General features: G+C 38.1%; 1 protein-coding gene across 4 annotated transcripts in view; it reads right to left on the minus strand.

Moving 5' to 3' along the window:
* SENP6 (SUMO specific peptidase 6) overlaps nt 1-16,682 on the minus strand; it is a 72,559-nt gene that overhangs the window by 5,058 nt on the left and 50,819 nt on the right. For all 4 annotated transcript variants that reach the window (XM_085217776.1, XM_085217774.1, XM_085217775.1 and 1 more), the window contains 9 exons: nt 15,694-15,873; nt 9,099-9,325; nt 8,361-8,467; nt 8,155-8,271; nt 7,189-7,311; nt 6,851-6,943; nt 4,940-5,373; nt 2,387-2,490; nt 579-667 (listed from right to left, as the gene is read on the minus strand). In XM_085217776.1, the coding sequence (XP_085073902.1) occupies nt 579-667; nt 2,387-2,490; nt 4,940-5,373; nt 6,851-6,943; nt 7,189-7,311; nt 8,155-8,271; nt 8,361-8,467; nt 9,099-9,325; nt 15,694-15,873 (1,474 nt within the window). The remainder of the gene's footprint in view (nt 1-578; nt 668-2,386; nt 2,491-4,939; nt 5,374-6,850; nt 6,944-7,188; nt 7,312-8,154; nt 8,272-8,360; nt 8,468-9,098; nt 9,326-15,693; nt 15,874-16,682) is intronic.

Consider the following 16,682-nt stretch of genomic DNA (forward strand, 5'->3'; position numbering starts at 1 on the left):
TAATGATTTGCCACAATTGAGTGTCAGAGATCTTCAGAAGGTTCATATTTGGATTAAAATAGTGACTTGGTGGAAAGTATTACGTACTGATAATCCATCATCAGCATGGGAAAATGTAGCTAAAATATAATTGGAAGCTCATAGCACTATCAAATATTCCTGAAGCTGGTAACAAAGGTGGATTTTTACTCCTTTGTTATAATGCATCAGGTATACCACCTACACATTTCACGTGCTAAAAATTATTTCCCACTTTCCTGTACTGAATGGCCACAAGGGTTTGATTCAGTTTTAACTTAAGTACAGCTTTATTTTAAAGAAATCACTCTTTCTGCAGGAATTTAAGTGCAAGATATGAAAGAATAGCCTCATTTGAAGAAACAATCTTCACTTGCATGAAGCAGTACAGATGATGATACTACAAAGAAGGTTGCTTCAAAGACAAATAAATGCTGGCTAAACTGTCCAAAAAACTATGTATGACCATGTACCATAATTACAGTCTTAAATTTCATAAACTTATAAGATTTTAATTTTCCAAATATCTTAATAACCATTTTAACTGTTTCACTACTTACTGTTTGCAGATAGTAGGCTTTAGGTGCCACTGTCCCATTTCTGAATTACAGCTGTCATCTAGAAGGCCACCATCATCACTACTGTCTTCCTACAAAAGCAACATATTTATAGGTCTTTTAAAATTCATACTATTTTTTCAAACAGTTTCAAAAAGGAAGCATTGCTGTTCTTTCCATTTTTAGTCAAGACAAATAAAATCTAGTTTAATAAAGAAGCAGTAGCTTTCATTGAAAACCATTCAATATTTGTATTACTACATTACCATCTTTTAGTCTCTCTCAAATCCATGCTGGAAAGACAGAGAGTGAACAGTACTATTTATGTAATGATCATTGAAACTAGAAACAAACAAACAAACAAACAACCACCAACAGCTACTGACATTTTCTAAGCAGTGCTGACATAAAAGCAGTGCACCTCCCTGCAGGTTATAATCCATATTTTAAGTATTTTCCCTTCCAAATGATTACTAGGAATTTTTCTGGTAATTGTATGTACATTATATTCTAGAAGGAATGAGACAAAATCTATGACAAACTCAGAAAGTTTGATTCCTGCTCCAGAATCCACCAACTTAGTCCTCTGGGCAAGGGAAATCTGAAGGAAAAACCGATATAACTGCATGTTGCAAAACTGACATGCCACAAACCTGAGAATGTTCTTTAAACTTTTGATTTCAGTACTGATTGCTGATTTCCTACTCTACAGAGCTCACTATTACTACCACAGACCATTGCATTCAGGGACAGAGATGCTTTCCAAAACCACAAACTACCATATCAGCACAGCTGGTGAACTTGCTTCTTTACTAACAAGCAGGATCCTATGACAGAAATCCTCATGTTACACCATTAAGATTTTATCACATTAGACAACAGCTGCCTAGTTCCTAACCCATCTGTTTCTGTTGCAGCTTTAACATCATTTTTGGCAGATATGAAGGTGCATTCAACCTGTCCTGGTTTAACATTTCTATACTTGCTTTGTGCATTTGGGAAGGTATCAGTGACAGCTTCAGCCTGAGCTAAGTTCTAAGCTACACTGAAACCCGGGAACTTGGCATCTTACGGTCCTCTCAAGGAACACAGCTGACACAGCTAAGAAATAAGAACTGCTATAAAGAATAATTGCTTTATTCACTGCCTACACGCCATTTATTTCAGCCTCGAAGAACCCTACTCATCATTCTCCACACTGAACTTACACACTGTAAGAAACAGGGCTATGGAATCACATGCTCATGCCCTCATACAACTGAATCAACGAAGGGTGCTGATTCTGTGGACTTTACACATCTCTAAAATCTAAGTCTTCCAATGTGAACAAGAGCACTGCCTGATTATAAAGCCATTTGTGTAAGCATAATTCAGAAAAGCACCAACTAAACTGAACAGCAGAGTAACATCATCTTATAAATACATCTGTTTAGGTCCATCAAATGCAGCTGAAATAACAGTAACTTGTTCTTTGGTCTGCTAGGTAAACATAGGAGCTAAGGAGGTGAGGAAGTTTTTCATTTTCAGAATTTCCACTTGAACCATTGTGTAATACTGTCGCTATGCAGAAGACTCACAGCATTAAATGTAAGATCACTACAGCAGTTTCCTCATAGTTTAAAGATTGAATATACACTTTTATTCTGTCAGCTAATTCGTAATTTTTTTTTTTTTAAGTAATCAGTGTTTTGAATTTGACATTTGTAAAGATACCTAGCTTTAGACAACAAACATTTACAATATATATAGTGCCCACTCAAAACATAACGCAATATTTTGCATTTCCTAAATAAAATTGCTGAATATTTTACCTGATTATCTTGGTCTTCAGAAAAATCTATAAGCTCATCTTCATTTAATTTACCACCATCAGCTGAGTCTTCACTGTAGTTTAGCCTGATTTTGTGCAATCCATCTGTACAAATCACAGACAGTAGAATTATATATTTAAACATCAAATGCTACATCATCACTGACAGCCAAAATAATTTTGAATACCTCAAATTACCCAAGAGTTGCTCACAATGACTGTGATACATCTGGAGAGCAGCATTTTACTCACGTATATAAACCAAAAGTGAGAAGTTTCTTTTAAGTAACACAGGAAAGGCAATCACTGTTTTCCTATACTACCTTTTAAGTCCCCAGAACACACGTTGAAGGAAAAACTAATGAACTAAGTGAACGTAAGTGATAAATGCATATCTCATGTCAGCAGAACTTCAGAATAAAACCTTTCCTAGAAAATAGCTGTATAATGTTATCTAAACCAACTCAAACCTAAAATTGTTGTTTCTTTTGGTGCTGAAGTAATAGTATCCTACCAGCTACTAAAGAAAACCAGATCTCTGTAAGAACAGTAAATAGGACAATGAACTAGCTAACAGAAAATCACAGATGATCTGCATTTGTTGAAGACAGGAATGAGGTTACTAGTGGATTTCCATAGGGACAAACTTTGAAATTAATCTTACTCGCTGTCTTTGAATAGACCTTAGCGAAGAAAATAGGCCGTATGTAATGGAGTGACATCGTGCTGACAGTCCTAAGAAATAAGAATTGGCATCAAGAATAATCACAGATGATATAAAGAAGAACTGGATGACCCTTTTATGTTGATCAATAATAAGGGGATTAGTTAAGAAATAAAATATAAATATTTTGGATGGTCTCTTCAAAATTATTTTGGCATCCATGCCTACTGACTTACAAGTCCAACACCAGAATGCATTTTGAGATCAAGACTTGCATGTTTAGGCCACCTATAGTAGGCTACTATGGTGAAGACCATAAACAGAGCAGCTACTCAACTGAACAACTATTCTGTGCCTGTTTCAAGAGTGAGAGGAAGAGCTCTCTTGGTTTCACTGAGTATATTATCAAAGATACAACTGCTGCCTTTTGAGATACGCTAAGATATCTAGCACATAGATATGAGTTTAGCAGAGTCAAGAGCAACAGCAGAAGGCTGGACAGAATATCCAAGATCTCCATCCTCATCTTCCGTCTGACTGCAATAGGAGTTCAAGTTCATAGTGCATCTAAATTTAGCTCCCTAAGCATATGCTTAGTGTCAATCTCAAACTGAATCTCCCTCTTGAACCATGACAGTGACCAATAAGAATGCCCGCATTAATCAAAGGGTACATCACCTGCCCTAGCTGGGAAAGGAAGTTCAGGTGTTTTAGTCTTTGATACAATGACCACCAGTGAGGCAGGAATACAATGCAGACATTAAAAAGGAAAAAACCCATAATCCTAGAAAAACCATATTTCGTGAAGAATATACTCACTAATTACAGACAAGTAACAACAGCATCATCCAAGATAGATAAGTTAACGTACAGTAGTGATATCATATACTGTAACAATTGCACATAATGAAAAAATCAATTTAAGCAAGATCAGCTCCTCCTCCCCCTACCCACAAAAACAAAAAAGAGCTTCTAGAAGTGACAATGTTATCACAGAAGAAAGATAAACTGTGAATAAGTTTTGACTAGAAAGTAGGAAAGGGTTTATACCCAAAGATACGGAAGTTACAGTGGTCTGCAGTATACAGAATAGACCATATGACTGATATAGCCTTTTTGGACTTTGTCCTAAAAACTATACAACTATTTACTATACGTAAATTAAGTCAGTAGGAGCGCTATCAATGTCTGATATACAAGTTTTCTCACCATTAGATATTCTGTACTTCAAGTCTCAAGGATCCAAACCTCGCTGTGAGCAGAGAAAAATATTTTCCCAGTTCTTTGTCTTTAAAATTATATCAATTACTTTGTTTACTTTGGTACAAATGCTGCTCTAGATGACTGCAACTACTGGTAACAACCTCTAAAGAACTGATGAATGGAGAAAGTCTCTCTGAATGCAACAAGGAAGGCATATGCTTGTTGTTTTTTGCTGTTTTTTTTTTTTTTTGTTTAAAATTTTCTTCTCAGTCTTTCTATGTGCCTTCATCAGGACATTAAAGAACTTAACTGTTGAAGCAATACCTCAAATGCTAGAAGACACTCAGGTTCATCTTAATTCAGCTGCCCCTTATAGATACATTATGAGGGTTAATGGTCTAGTTTTTTCTTAACAATTTGAGTTTCTCTAATTCAAAGCAAGTGACAAATATTTTGCATGAAAAAGTGTCACATAACTGACAAATTCATCTCTCGTATCTCCAGTCTTATGTGGCGAGAACTGAATCAACAGCCACAAAACAATTTATACACAATGACTATAACTTACTTATACTGCAAGCAATCCAACTTGAGTCACATACGCTTTCAATATTTACTGTAATATAGTAATAGATATGAAGCTTTCAATTTTTTTGTTAAAATATGTACATTTTTATGACAACATACCCATAGATTGGCTAGCAGTTGTGAATTCACCCTGTATACCATTTTCATCTGGAGTCCTATGGTCCAGTCTATGGCATGCCGATTCAACAGTATTAGGTTCTTCCACATCACTGTCTATTTGATTTAGCTTTTTGAAACCACTTTTTACCCTACAAGGACTTCTTCTACAACATGAAGATTCACTGTCCTGCGTTTCAGTGTTTGAATCAGTTAAAGCTGTATTATATTTTTTGGTCAATGTCTTCTTTGCTGTGGATTTAGAAGGCGAGTTTTGTGTATCCAACTCATTTGGTAAAGGAGATGGTGTGTTGCTCTCTCCATCGGAAGAGGAAGATTTTATCTGTGTTGCAGCATTTTCATGGTAATGGGGATTTGGTTCATATTTGGGTTTCTCTAAGCCAGGAAAACAGATTACAGCCAAAAACCAGTGGGCACTGCAAAGAAAAAATACTTTATTAACTAGCAATTATATTGATGCTGTTAAACCTTAAATCTGGTAAAAAGAAAACAAAATGCTGTGCATACACATGCACACACAAAACTGAATCCTGCTTCTCACAGTCATCAAAGATAGACTGTAATAGCTGTTCACTTCTCTGAGCAGGTTTTACTCAAGCCTTCAGAGATTTCTGTTAAGGTAGGATCATTCCATGTAAGTAGTCACTAACAAATATATTAATATGATGCAGTTAGTGGAGAACAGCTGCTAAGTATTATTTCAGTTTGATCACCATTTATATCCATCTTTTTCTCCTTTGAATAAGAACTTATTTCTTTTTGAATATTTATCACAGTAAGAATTAAACTACAGAGTTCATGCTTTATGGTTGTATAAAGTTTTCAAGAATTTCATAATTCGTGGTAAAAGCAGGTAACTCAACAGTGACTTGCTCCTGTTGTGTATGACACTTTCCATTGTTAAAAACAATCCTGTCACCAGTGAAGAAAAAAGAGAAGAAAAAGATGGTAATGCTATCACCTCAACTCTATTGTTGTCCTATTCACCCTTCACGGAACTACAAGTAAGAGAACTGAGATTATAACACTTTCAGGGTCAAATTCAGTAATATCCTGTAACTCACAATAACATAGGAAGTAAGTTTTGTCCCACTTTCATCCTTACATTCTTGCCATTTCAGACTTGACTGACTTGCTTCTCAAACAGAAATGGAGCAGCAGGAAATTCAGGGATTGTGGCATTGAAAGTACATTTATACTGACGCTATTTAGAAATTTTCTGAAGGCTTTCTGATTTCCTGTACCAATTAACAAAACGGAATCTAGCTACATATTATATGCAGATGAAATCATACTTCAATGTGCTTTAGAAAAAAGAGCAGTAGCTAAAATGCATGTCTGACATATTGAAAAGTTAGTTAGATGACTATGAAGCCCAAATTCCATCAGAAGTCAATGGCAATTAGAGTAAATGGCCTTTCAAAAGCAGTAAGTGAAGTATGGATGGATTTTGATTTGAATGATTCACCACACCTAATAAATGAATTTATTACAAAAACCTGGAATATGGGCAAATTCTATTAATACATACTTTCTGTATCAGTTAAGTAAACAAATTAGCAATTAAGCTAGATTTAAAAAGAAAACAGCTTGTAACTTTAAGAATTAATTATTTCACTGGAAACTTGAACAAGAAGTGTACAACAAAGGACAATGACATAGTTCACTCATGGCCAAGTCACATACTTCATTCTTAAGCTAATTCTTCTGTTGATTCATCCTTCCCAGGACGCAGTTCTTTGTTACTGCAGTTCTTTGAGTGAGACCATTGGAAAGAGAAGTTTATTCTCTTCATTTTTTATTTCGTGTCACACTATAATACACCTTTCTATTTTAGAATGCAAAGCCTAAGCTTTTAGCACGTCTATTCAGTAATAAGGAATGTTTACTTACGCTTCATTAAGAGGAACAAAAATGAAATCTTTCTCAAAAATGTCAACATGACGTGTCCACGTTTTTACTCGCCCATGTCGTTTTTGTTGTATTCTGAAAGAAGAAACACTAATGCGATTTGTGGGATGGTTTATTTGCATCAAAAGAATACCTTTCCTTGTATTTTCACATTAACTTTCACATAGTTTGTAAGGATTTTCAAGGTATATTTTCTATTTGTTATAGGTCTGGATGTTTCCTCATTCTGTTTGTATCACGATACTGCCTGTAAGGAGTTCATCTCCTGTAATCTTCATAGTATTCAGCTCTTTGTAATACAGACTTATCAAAAGACTTACGAGAGGTTTGAAGTTTCATGAATATTTCTTCTTTCTCTTTGATTAAGGCGTTTGTAGAAGAACGAACTGAACACATGTATTCTATCAGCATCTTCTTTTTTCAGTTTCTCAAGTACCAAATACCTAATTAATTAAAAAAAAAGTTACAGAGGTGTTAACATATTGAATTTATCAGTTGAGTAAAATGGACTGCCAAGAGTACAACTCCCACAAAATTGCTGCAGCCTCTGACAGAAGTGAAAAAGTTGTAAGAGTATCAGGGCTAACTATCCACAGTACATTATGGAGTTCCTATCTGGATCAGCATTTCAAGGTAGTAAGAGTTCTGCTTAAAAAAGCAGGAAATGTTGTTCTGTTCTTGCTGTGTTTATTTTTATATTATGACAGAAAAACAATTTTGCAACAAGTTTCTTACATACATATCTAGAAAAGATCTGTGTTTTGTAATTGAGCCACTGAATCTCTGAACACAGCCCAGACTGGTGCAATACTTTTCTTTCCACCTTCATCACCAAAACTGTACACACAGTACTTATGCACAACATAATCATGGCAGGTATGTATGAACTTCTAACATCTGTGGCATCACTGACACAAAAAGATTAATTTATGTATTACGTTATTCAACAGAAATGAAGTTCTAGGGAACACAAATACTGTGGGGAGAGAAAAAACAAACAAACAAAAAAAATCACCACAAGTGCACTTAAAAAGGTAGTTAAAATTCCACTTCAGATGCAGAGAGATTTTAAGGAACTATTATTCCAACTGAGAACAGCGTCACTTTCAAAAGAATGAAAGACCAAACACACCAAAATTTCTACTAAAAATAAAAAACAACTCTTAAAATCAGTTACAGACAGTTGACGACCAAGTATTACGAAATGACTTAAGAAGTTTTAATCTCAGAATTTCTGAGTTTTCTAAGGAAATGAATAATAAATATTGATTTGAAATAAAACTTACTTTAAATAAAAATCAATAATAACATCATTTAAAAATTCTCCTTCATTTAGACAGTGGAGGTCTTCATTGGTCACAGAAATACCACCTTTAGCTGGAGGAGGTGGATAAACTATCAGCCTGAAATGAAAAAATACATTCATAATTAATGTGAAAGATCAGAAAATAAAATCAGAAACACCGTCACAAAGCAAATAAAAATATCTTACTTTTCTATGGGACCAATAAATACTGTATGTGGTTCTCCAATTTCTTCTTCATCATCAAAATAAGGTAACTGTTTATTTCGCGGCTGCACTTTGGAGTCAGGAGCAACCTTATAAAAGTAAAGCCAATATTAATTTGCAAATCATGCTCAAATTTATCAAAAAAAAATAGTAAAGCCTTGAGAAGTCCGAGGTGTAAGACTTCTGAGAAGGACTTCAGTTTTTTTCCCCTTTCCCTGGTACATTATATTGCAGTTATCCTTGTACTCATTTTTTTTTTTTGCAAAACCACAAAGCTTTCAAATTCCTTAAATATATAGTTTTGTTTAAATGAAGCATTAATTAAATTTAAACTATAGCACTGCAACCTAATTCTCATTATAACACTGTATTTTACCAGTAGAGGAATAATTAGACAATTATGTTGTCTAATTATATGATAAATTTCTCATCCTTTAACCATTCTAAAATGACATTATTTGGGGATCAGTGTGCAACCCTACCAGTAAACTAAACACACTAAGTACTATGAATGCACAAACTATTTCCCAGAGCCTCATAACCCACTATAGACTACTATAATGGTCTTCATAAAAAAAAAAAAAAAAAAAAAAAAAAAAAAAAAAAAAAAAAAAAAATCAAGCAGGAGTTTTTGAGGTATTTGCCTAGCGACTAGCACACTATCTTTAGTGTATTTGTAATCCAAATCCAAACTTCGTTCTAAAATGAAAATACAATTACATTTTTAATTTTGTTTTCTCTATGAGAAGGGCTTCCTTTGGAATTGTCTTCCAAGCATTTAGTAAATGCAACAAGTCTGCCATTGGCTTCTTCAAAGGAAATTTTCACAAAGAAGTCAGAAATATTATTTCTAATACCAATGTCAGTGATTATTTTTTCAAATATTGAGTTTGCATGAGGATCAAGGCCAGTTTCAAAAATTAAAATGATGTATTGTTCTTCTTGACCTAAGAAAAAGCAGAGAAAAAATTATTCATTTAGAAACGAAGTAAAATGTCACATTTATAAACAGATTTCAAAGAACCATGAGACAACACATGTATGCTCTCTGCTGACAACACATACATACAGAAATAAACAAGGTTTGCAGACAGACAGCAATCCCTACTACTTACATTTGAAATGAGAATATTCAACTTCCGCCTTTAGGAATATTAAGTGCCTTACACATAGAAGACATACTGAATGCAAAGCCAAAACCTATTTCAAATAAGAAGTTACCCTCTAATTGAGAATAATCTCTGTGAACAATTTTTTTTTCTTATTATGGTTCCTACAATAACGTTTCAATACAATTACATACATTACATATTAAGCACACATTTTAACTTCTCAACAGAAGCACATTCATTCATCTGTGGAAACACAGAACTGATTTAGGAGTGTAGATAGGCTTTCGTGTTCTCAATACTAGAAATTCTCAGAAATAGTGACATGTTGGGGAAAAAAAAAATCCTATTTTAACTGGAGGTAGCAAACAAATAGAATGCAAAATGTAAAACCACTGCTTAGAAACTACACTGAGAACAATTCAAACAACAAGAACATTTCTGAGATGGCCTTTTCCAGATGTAAATGAGGAAAAAAAGCATGGTGTTTTTCCAAGTAGTGGATATAGAACTGTACACCACACATTACAAGTACAAAGTTCTAATAAAATTACTCTTGCTGATTCCAGGCACATATAATTTGAGTATGTAAAAAGTACAAAAGCCCATAATGGCAATTTCACAAAAGAAACACTTATTTTTCCTTGATCAGATTTTGGTTACCATAGAAACAGAAATCTCTCAAGGTTCTTTGATTCACTCACAAGAGAAAAAAAAAAGATAAGAAAAAGTATGCATTTGAACAAGGGAGAGGAATGAGAGAAATTTAAACTGTCACTGATCAAAATCTTTGCATCTTTCCACAGGAGAAGGGATCTTACCACCTAGAATCAGAAAAGCCCTGCTTTCAGGCCGTGTAACATAACCAAGCCAAAACTCATCCACCTCAGTTGAACATTCTGGGAACAAAATACCACCACTCTCTCTCATCATTACTTTTGCTACAGTGGCTTAGCTTCAACAGATCAGCTTAGCCTACCCCTTTACCAGAAGTTGGGCAATGAGATCAGTTACCTACTGTATAGATCTGAACTGCTAGCAACATCTGACAAATAAAAAGGCAGTAAGCCCCTAAAAAGAATGGATTAGGCACAGTTACAGGAATAGTATTCAGGCTGCAAATTTCTGCCTCATGCAGTTGGCTAACTGGAGGGACCTATTTTTCTATGAGAGGAGTTTCAGGCACTTGCATAACCATTTCCTATTCTTAACTCAGCATGCAAACTATTGTGAAAATATTATTCAGCAGACTGCCTCTGAATTCACTGCATACCAAATTTAAGTGTCTAAACTGGGTTTTGGTTTTGCTAAGTCTTATTTTGTGAACTAGGCACCTACTTGCTATTGCTTACATGGTTATAGATACAAGCTTCCAATAATTTAATCACTGAGGAAGCAAATAGCAGCTGTGTTCTCACAAGGTATTCGTAAGTACCAAGTACTTTGAAGCTGTTGTGTGAGAAAAAAGCTCAGAGCCATACTCTCAGAGGAAAAAGCTTGGGGTGGTAAAGCAAAAAAGGTTGAGACAGGGAAAAATCACAGAATTACAGAATCACCAAGGTTGGAAAAGACCTTAAAGATCATCCAGTCCAACCATCCACCTATCACTAATAGTACTCACTAAACCATGTCCCTCAACACAAAATCCAAACATTCCTTGAACACCTCCAGGGTCGGTGACTCCACACCTCCCTGGGCAGCCCATTCCAATGCCTGACCACTCTTTCAGAAAAGTAGTATTTCCTAATGTCCAGCCTAAATCTCCCCTGGTGCAGCTTGAAGCCATTCCTTCTACTTCTATCACTAGTTACCTGAGAGAAGAGGCCAACTCCCAGCTCACTACAACTTCATTCAGGTAGTTATAGAGAGCAACAAGGTCTCCCCTCAGCCTCCTCTTCTCCAGATTGAACAATCCCAGCTCCTTCAGCTGCTTCCTATAAGGCTTGTGCTCCAGAACCCTCACCAGCTTTGTTGCCTTCTTTGAACCCGCTCCAGGGCCTCAATGTCTTTCTTGCAGTGAGGGTCCCAAAACTGGACGCAGTACTCGAGGTGCGGCCTCAGAGCTGAGTACAGGGAGACAATCACTTCCTGTTCCTGTTGGCAACACTGTTCCCGATGCAAGCCAGGATGCCATTGGCCTTCTTGGCCACCTGGGCACACTGCTGGCTCATGTTCAGCCGAACATCAATCAACACTCCCAGGTCCATTTCCTCTATGCAGTCTTCCAGCCACTCCACCCCAAGCCTGTAGCATTGCCTGAGGTTGTTGTGGCCGAAGTGCAGGACCCAGCATTTGGCCTTGTTGAAACTCATCCCATTGGCTTCAGCCCAGCTCTCCAGCCTGTCCAGATCCCTCTGTAGAGCCTCGCTACCCCCAGGCAGATTGACACTTCCATCCAACTTGGTGTCATCCACAAACTTACTGAGGGTGCACTCAATGCCCTCATCCAGGTCATCAATAAAGATATTGAAGAGGACAGGCCCAGCACCGACCCCTGGGGAACACCACTTGTGACAGGTCGTCAGCTGGATTTAGCTCCATTCACCACCACTCTCTGGGCCCGGCCTTCCAGCCAGTTTCTTATCCAACTGAGAGCGTACCTGTCCTAATCACGGGCTGCCAGCTTCTGCAGGACAATACTGTGGGAGACAGTGTCAAAGGCCTTGCTGAAGTCTAGGTAGACTACATCAACAGCCTTTCCCTTGTCTACCAGGTCACTCACAGAAGGAGATCAGCTTGGTGAGGCAGAACCTGCCTTTCGTGAACCCATGCTGGCTTGGCCTGATCGCACGGTTGTCCTCCACATGCCGCGTGATCTCCCTGAAGACAATCCGCTCCATAACCTTCCCTGGCACCAAGGTCAGGCTAACAGGCCTGTAGTTCCCTGGATCCTCCTTACAACCCTTCTTGTAGATAGGAGTCACATTGGCAAGCCTCCATTCTTCCGGGACCTCACCAGTCAACAAAGACAGCTGATAGATAATGGCAAGCAGCTCGTCTGTCACCTCTGCCAGTTCCCTCAGCACTGTCGGGTGAATCCCATCCAGGCCCATGGACTTGTGACAGTCCAGCTGGAGCAGTAGGTCTGACTGCATCCTACCGAATCATAGGGAGTTCTGTCTGCACTCCAGTCGAGACTACCAGGTCAGAGAGCGGAGTACCCTGAGGATAACTGGACCGATCTTTAAAGAAGGCATTCAGAACCTCTGCCTTTTCCTTATCCTCAGTGGTCACATTCCCAGCCTCATCCAATAAATAATGAAGATTCTCCTTAGTCCTCTTCTTACCGTTGATGTATTTGTAAAAGGGTTTCTTGTTCCTTTTTATCCCAGCAGCCAGGTTGAGTTCCTGGGCTTTTGCGTTTCTGATTTTCTCTCTACACATCTTAACAACTTCTCTGTACTCTTTCCAAGTCACCTGTCCCTTCTTCCACAGAAGGTAGATTCTTTTTCTCCTGGAGCCTCAAGAATAGCTCCTTATTCATCCACACCGGTCTTCTTCCCCGCATGCTCATTTTGCAGCTCAGGGGAACAGCCAGCTCCTGCGCCTTTAAAACTTCCTTCCTGAAGAGCAACCAGCCATCTTGGACCCCTTTACTCTCTAAGACTGAATCCCAGGGGACTTCCCCTACTAGCCTTCTGAGCAATTCAAAGTCTGCCCTCTGGAAGTCCAACATAGCAGTTTTGCTGTTCCCCCCTCCTGGCTTCACCAAGAATCGAAAACTCTACCATTTCATGGTCACTCTGTCCAAAACAGCCCCCAACCTCCACATCTCCCACCAGACCTTCTCTGTTTGCAAACAGCAGGTCAAGCGGGGCAGCTCTTCTCGGTGGCTCTCTCACCAGCTGCATGAGAAAGTTATCCTCCATACACTTCAGAAACCTCCTAGACTGCTTCTTCTGTGCTGTGTGTCTATTCCCAGCATATGTCGGGGAAGTTGAAGTCCCCCATGAGGACAAGGGCTGGCGATCACGCAGCTTCTGCCAGCTGCTTGTAGAACTCCTCATCTGTCTCTTCATCCTGCTTCGGCGGTCTGTAGCAGATACCCACCAGGAAGTCTGCCTTGTCAGCCCTTCTCCTGATCTTTACCCATAGGGATTCAACCTTATCATCCCCAGCCTCAACATCAAAGCACTCTAATATAGAGAGCCATGCCGCTACCCCTCCTTCCTTGCCTATCCTTCCTGAAGAGTTTGTAGCCCGCCATTGCAGCACTCCAGTCATGAAAGCAGTCTCACCATGTTTCCACAATGGCAACTAGGTCATAGTTCACCTGCTGCACAATGGCTTCCAGCTCTTCTTGTTTGTTGCCCATGCTGCGTACATTGGTGTAGATGCACTTCAGCTGAGCCCCTCGCCTCACCCCTAATCCCATTACTACTCCCCCAGACTCATCTCTAGCAGGCCTGTTTCTATCCCTTTCCCCTTTCATATCTAGTTTAAAGCCCTCTCTACAAGTCCCACCTACTCCTGGGCAAGGATCCATTTCCCCCTTTGGGATAGGTGATACCCATTGGCAGCCCTCAAACCAGGTGCCGAGTAGACTGCCCCATGATCAAACAACCCAAAATTTTTGAGTTTGCACCAGTCTCTCAGCCATGTGTTTATAAGGTTGGTTTTCCTGCTCCTCTCAGTGTCCTTCTCCGCCACTGTAGGAATACATGCAAATACTACTTGTATGCCTGCTCCATCAACTAACCTTCCCAGTCCCTTAAAATCACTTTTTATAGTTCTTAGGCCTCTGTCAGCGACCTCATCGCTGCCAGCCTGGACTATCAATAGAGTGTAATAATCAGAAGGGCAGATCAGACTAGTTAGTTCTCTAGAAATATCCCTGATCCCCAGGGCCCCAGGGAGGCAGCACATCTCCCTATGGGTAGGGGTAGGCCAACATATTGGGCCCTCAGTTCCTTTTAGAAGGGAGTCACCTATGACTACCACCCTCCTTTCTTTACTGGAGGAGGCAGTCATCAAGTGTGGAGCTGACCACCTCTCCTTAAAAAAGCTTGGAGGCAGTCCTTCCACCTCATTCTCAGCCACCTCACCCTCCAGTTTCAGGGCTTCAAACCTATTACATAGAGGCAGCTGGGAAACCGAGGTAGGTCGGGATAGGCGTTGCCTGCGTTGCCAAGGTGGGACCTGCTGCCATTCCTCCTCTCTTCTCAAATTGGCTCTCTTGGTTTGACCACAGCAAGGGAGAGGGTCCGCTACAGTACGGGGGTTGCAATCTCTGCCTCTTTCTCGCAGAGAGACACATCACCAGTCTATCTCCCTCTCACACTCTCCAATGGTTAAAGAAAAGATTTCTTCCCCAGGCACATCAGGAAATTTTGCTTTTGTTCACTTGTGAACACCCGTGTTTGCCTGAGGGTCAAATGCCCGCTACTAGGACTGTTTGTATCATCCCTTACAGGCTTTTCAATTACTTTAGTAATTTTAACACTCCTTACTTACAGCTTCAACTTTTTATAAGAGGTGGATGAGTTTATTATAACAGTATTCTGTGTTGGAAGCACACAATCCTGACGTTATTGAAGGTGGTGTTCTTCCATTTGCATTTGAATGTATCATGTATATATAAAGCTGCACACAATTATAAATAAGCACAAAAATTAATCTTAAGAAAAGTCTGATTACTTGAGGGGAAAATGACTCCACGCCAATTAAAAAACAGAGTATATACTAACACTTTAGACCCTCAAGAAGGACTATGCTGAAATTAATTTTAAGATGTGTTAAGACAACATGCTTATTTTACAAACAAGTATTTGTCTAGGTTTTAGAAAAAAAGACACAAAAAACCAACACCACAAATAAACCTATACAAAAGTTTCTACTCAAATTGTGGCCTGGAAACAGAACAGAACAGAACAGAAAGATGTACACATACCAAAGTCAACAAAAAAATATAAAGGCATCTAGAAAAACACTAAATAAAAAACCAGTTTCACTTTGGTTCAGTAGAACTATCAGTGAAAAAGGTACTAAACTAAACAAGCATGTATCTGGACAATGAGAAAACTATATTTTTGCCAAGCTGTTCTGAACTGTTCTCCCCATTAGCTAGGGAAGGCAATACCATCAGGAAAATATCTACATATGCCCCAGCCAATTACGCCAATTTTACTTCTTAGTGCACTCAGTCATGATCCAAACATTAAAAGATAATTTAAAGTGATACAGTGAATTAAAATTGGTTTACTTACTGTCTCCTTTACATTCGTACCAGACATTATCTTTACTCATTTTCAGCTGGTCTCTCAGGCTACTACAGGTTGATGGTACAGTTTGTAGAAAAACTACTGGTAATTTTCTGACACTACACCATTCACATTTGGTAAGTTCTGAAGTTTTCAGGTTTATCTCTCGGACATCACTCTCTGATTCTAGAAGAAAATTATGAAACTGTATCACAACCCAGTCAAAATACAAAGATTTCCCTGATGACTTCCCCTTTGATTTTAACAAGAGATAAATGTGTTTATCAACCATTAAAGAAAGTTTTTAAAAAACTGAAAGAAACACAAGTGATGTTTGTTAAAAAACAAACTTAATTCTGATGTCACCTGGCAGGAAAGTAATTTAAAAAACTGTTTTCTTCTCACCAACTTTAATCTAGTTCTTATTCCACAGAAGAACAGAGGAAAAACAAGTGACCATCTAAATCTGCAACTGTTGCTAGAACACATTTTATGATAGGTTTGTAAAACATGCTTTGTAAATTTATCTTTGTCCAAAAAGTAAACATATGCAGATAACAAAAATCTGACCGCCTATGGAAAATAATGTCCTGCATTTAATTTACTATTAAATAGAGAGAAACGCCAGAAAAAACAGTAAATTGTTAACATATGAAAAAAAGTTCATCTGAAAAAAAAAAATAGTACCTATGCACCTGATTTTAAATGCAACAAACACCTGACTGAGAAGACTCTACACTTACTTTTGCAGGCCTTGTGAGACATAATAGTTACAAAAAGTAATGGTTACCTTACAAATAACAAAAGCAAACTTAAATTTTAGGCAGGACAGCATTTTCTAACAAAGGGAAGAGGAATAATTATTAGCTCATCTCCTTAACTATGTCAACATATTTCTTTCAGTAACGTGAAACATATAACCTACAGGCTAGAGAAGAAGAATGTTTAAAGGAAGATATACGTAGGAAAGATATTAGGCACCTATGTAGCTTTCA

This window comes from Meleagris gallopavo, chromosome 2 (genome assembly GCF_905368555.1).
Source record: "Meleagris gallopavo chromosome 2, MGAL_WU_HG_1.1, whole genome shotgun sequence".
Classification (NCBI taxonomy): domain Eukaryota; kingdom Metazoa; phylum Chordata; class Aves; order Galliformes; family Phasianidae; genus Meleagris; species Meleagris gallopavo.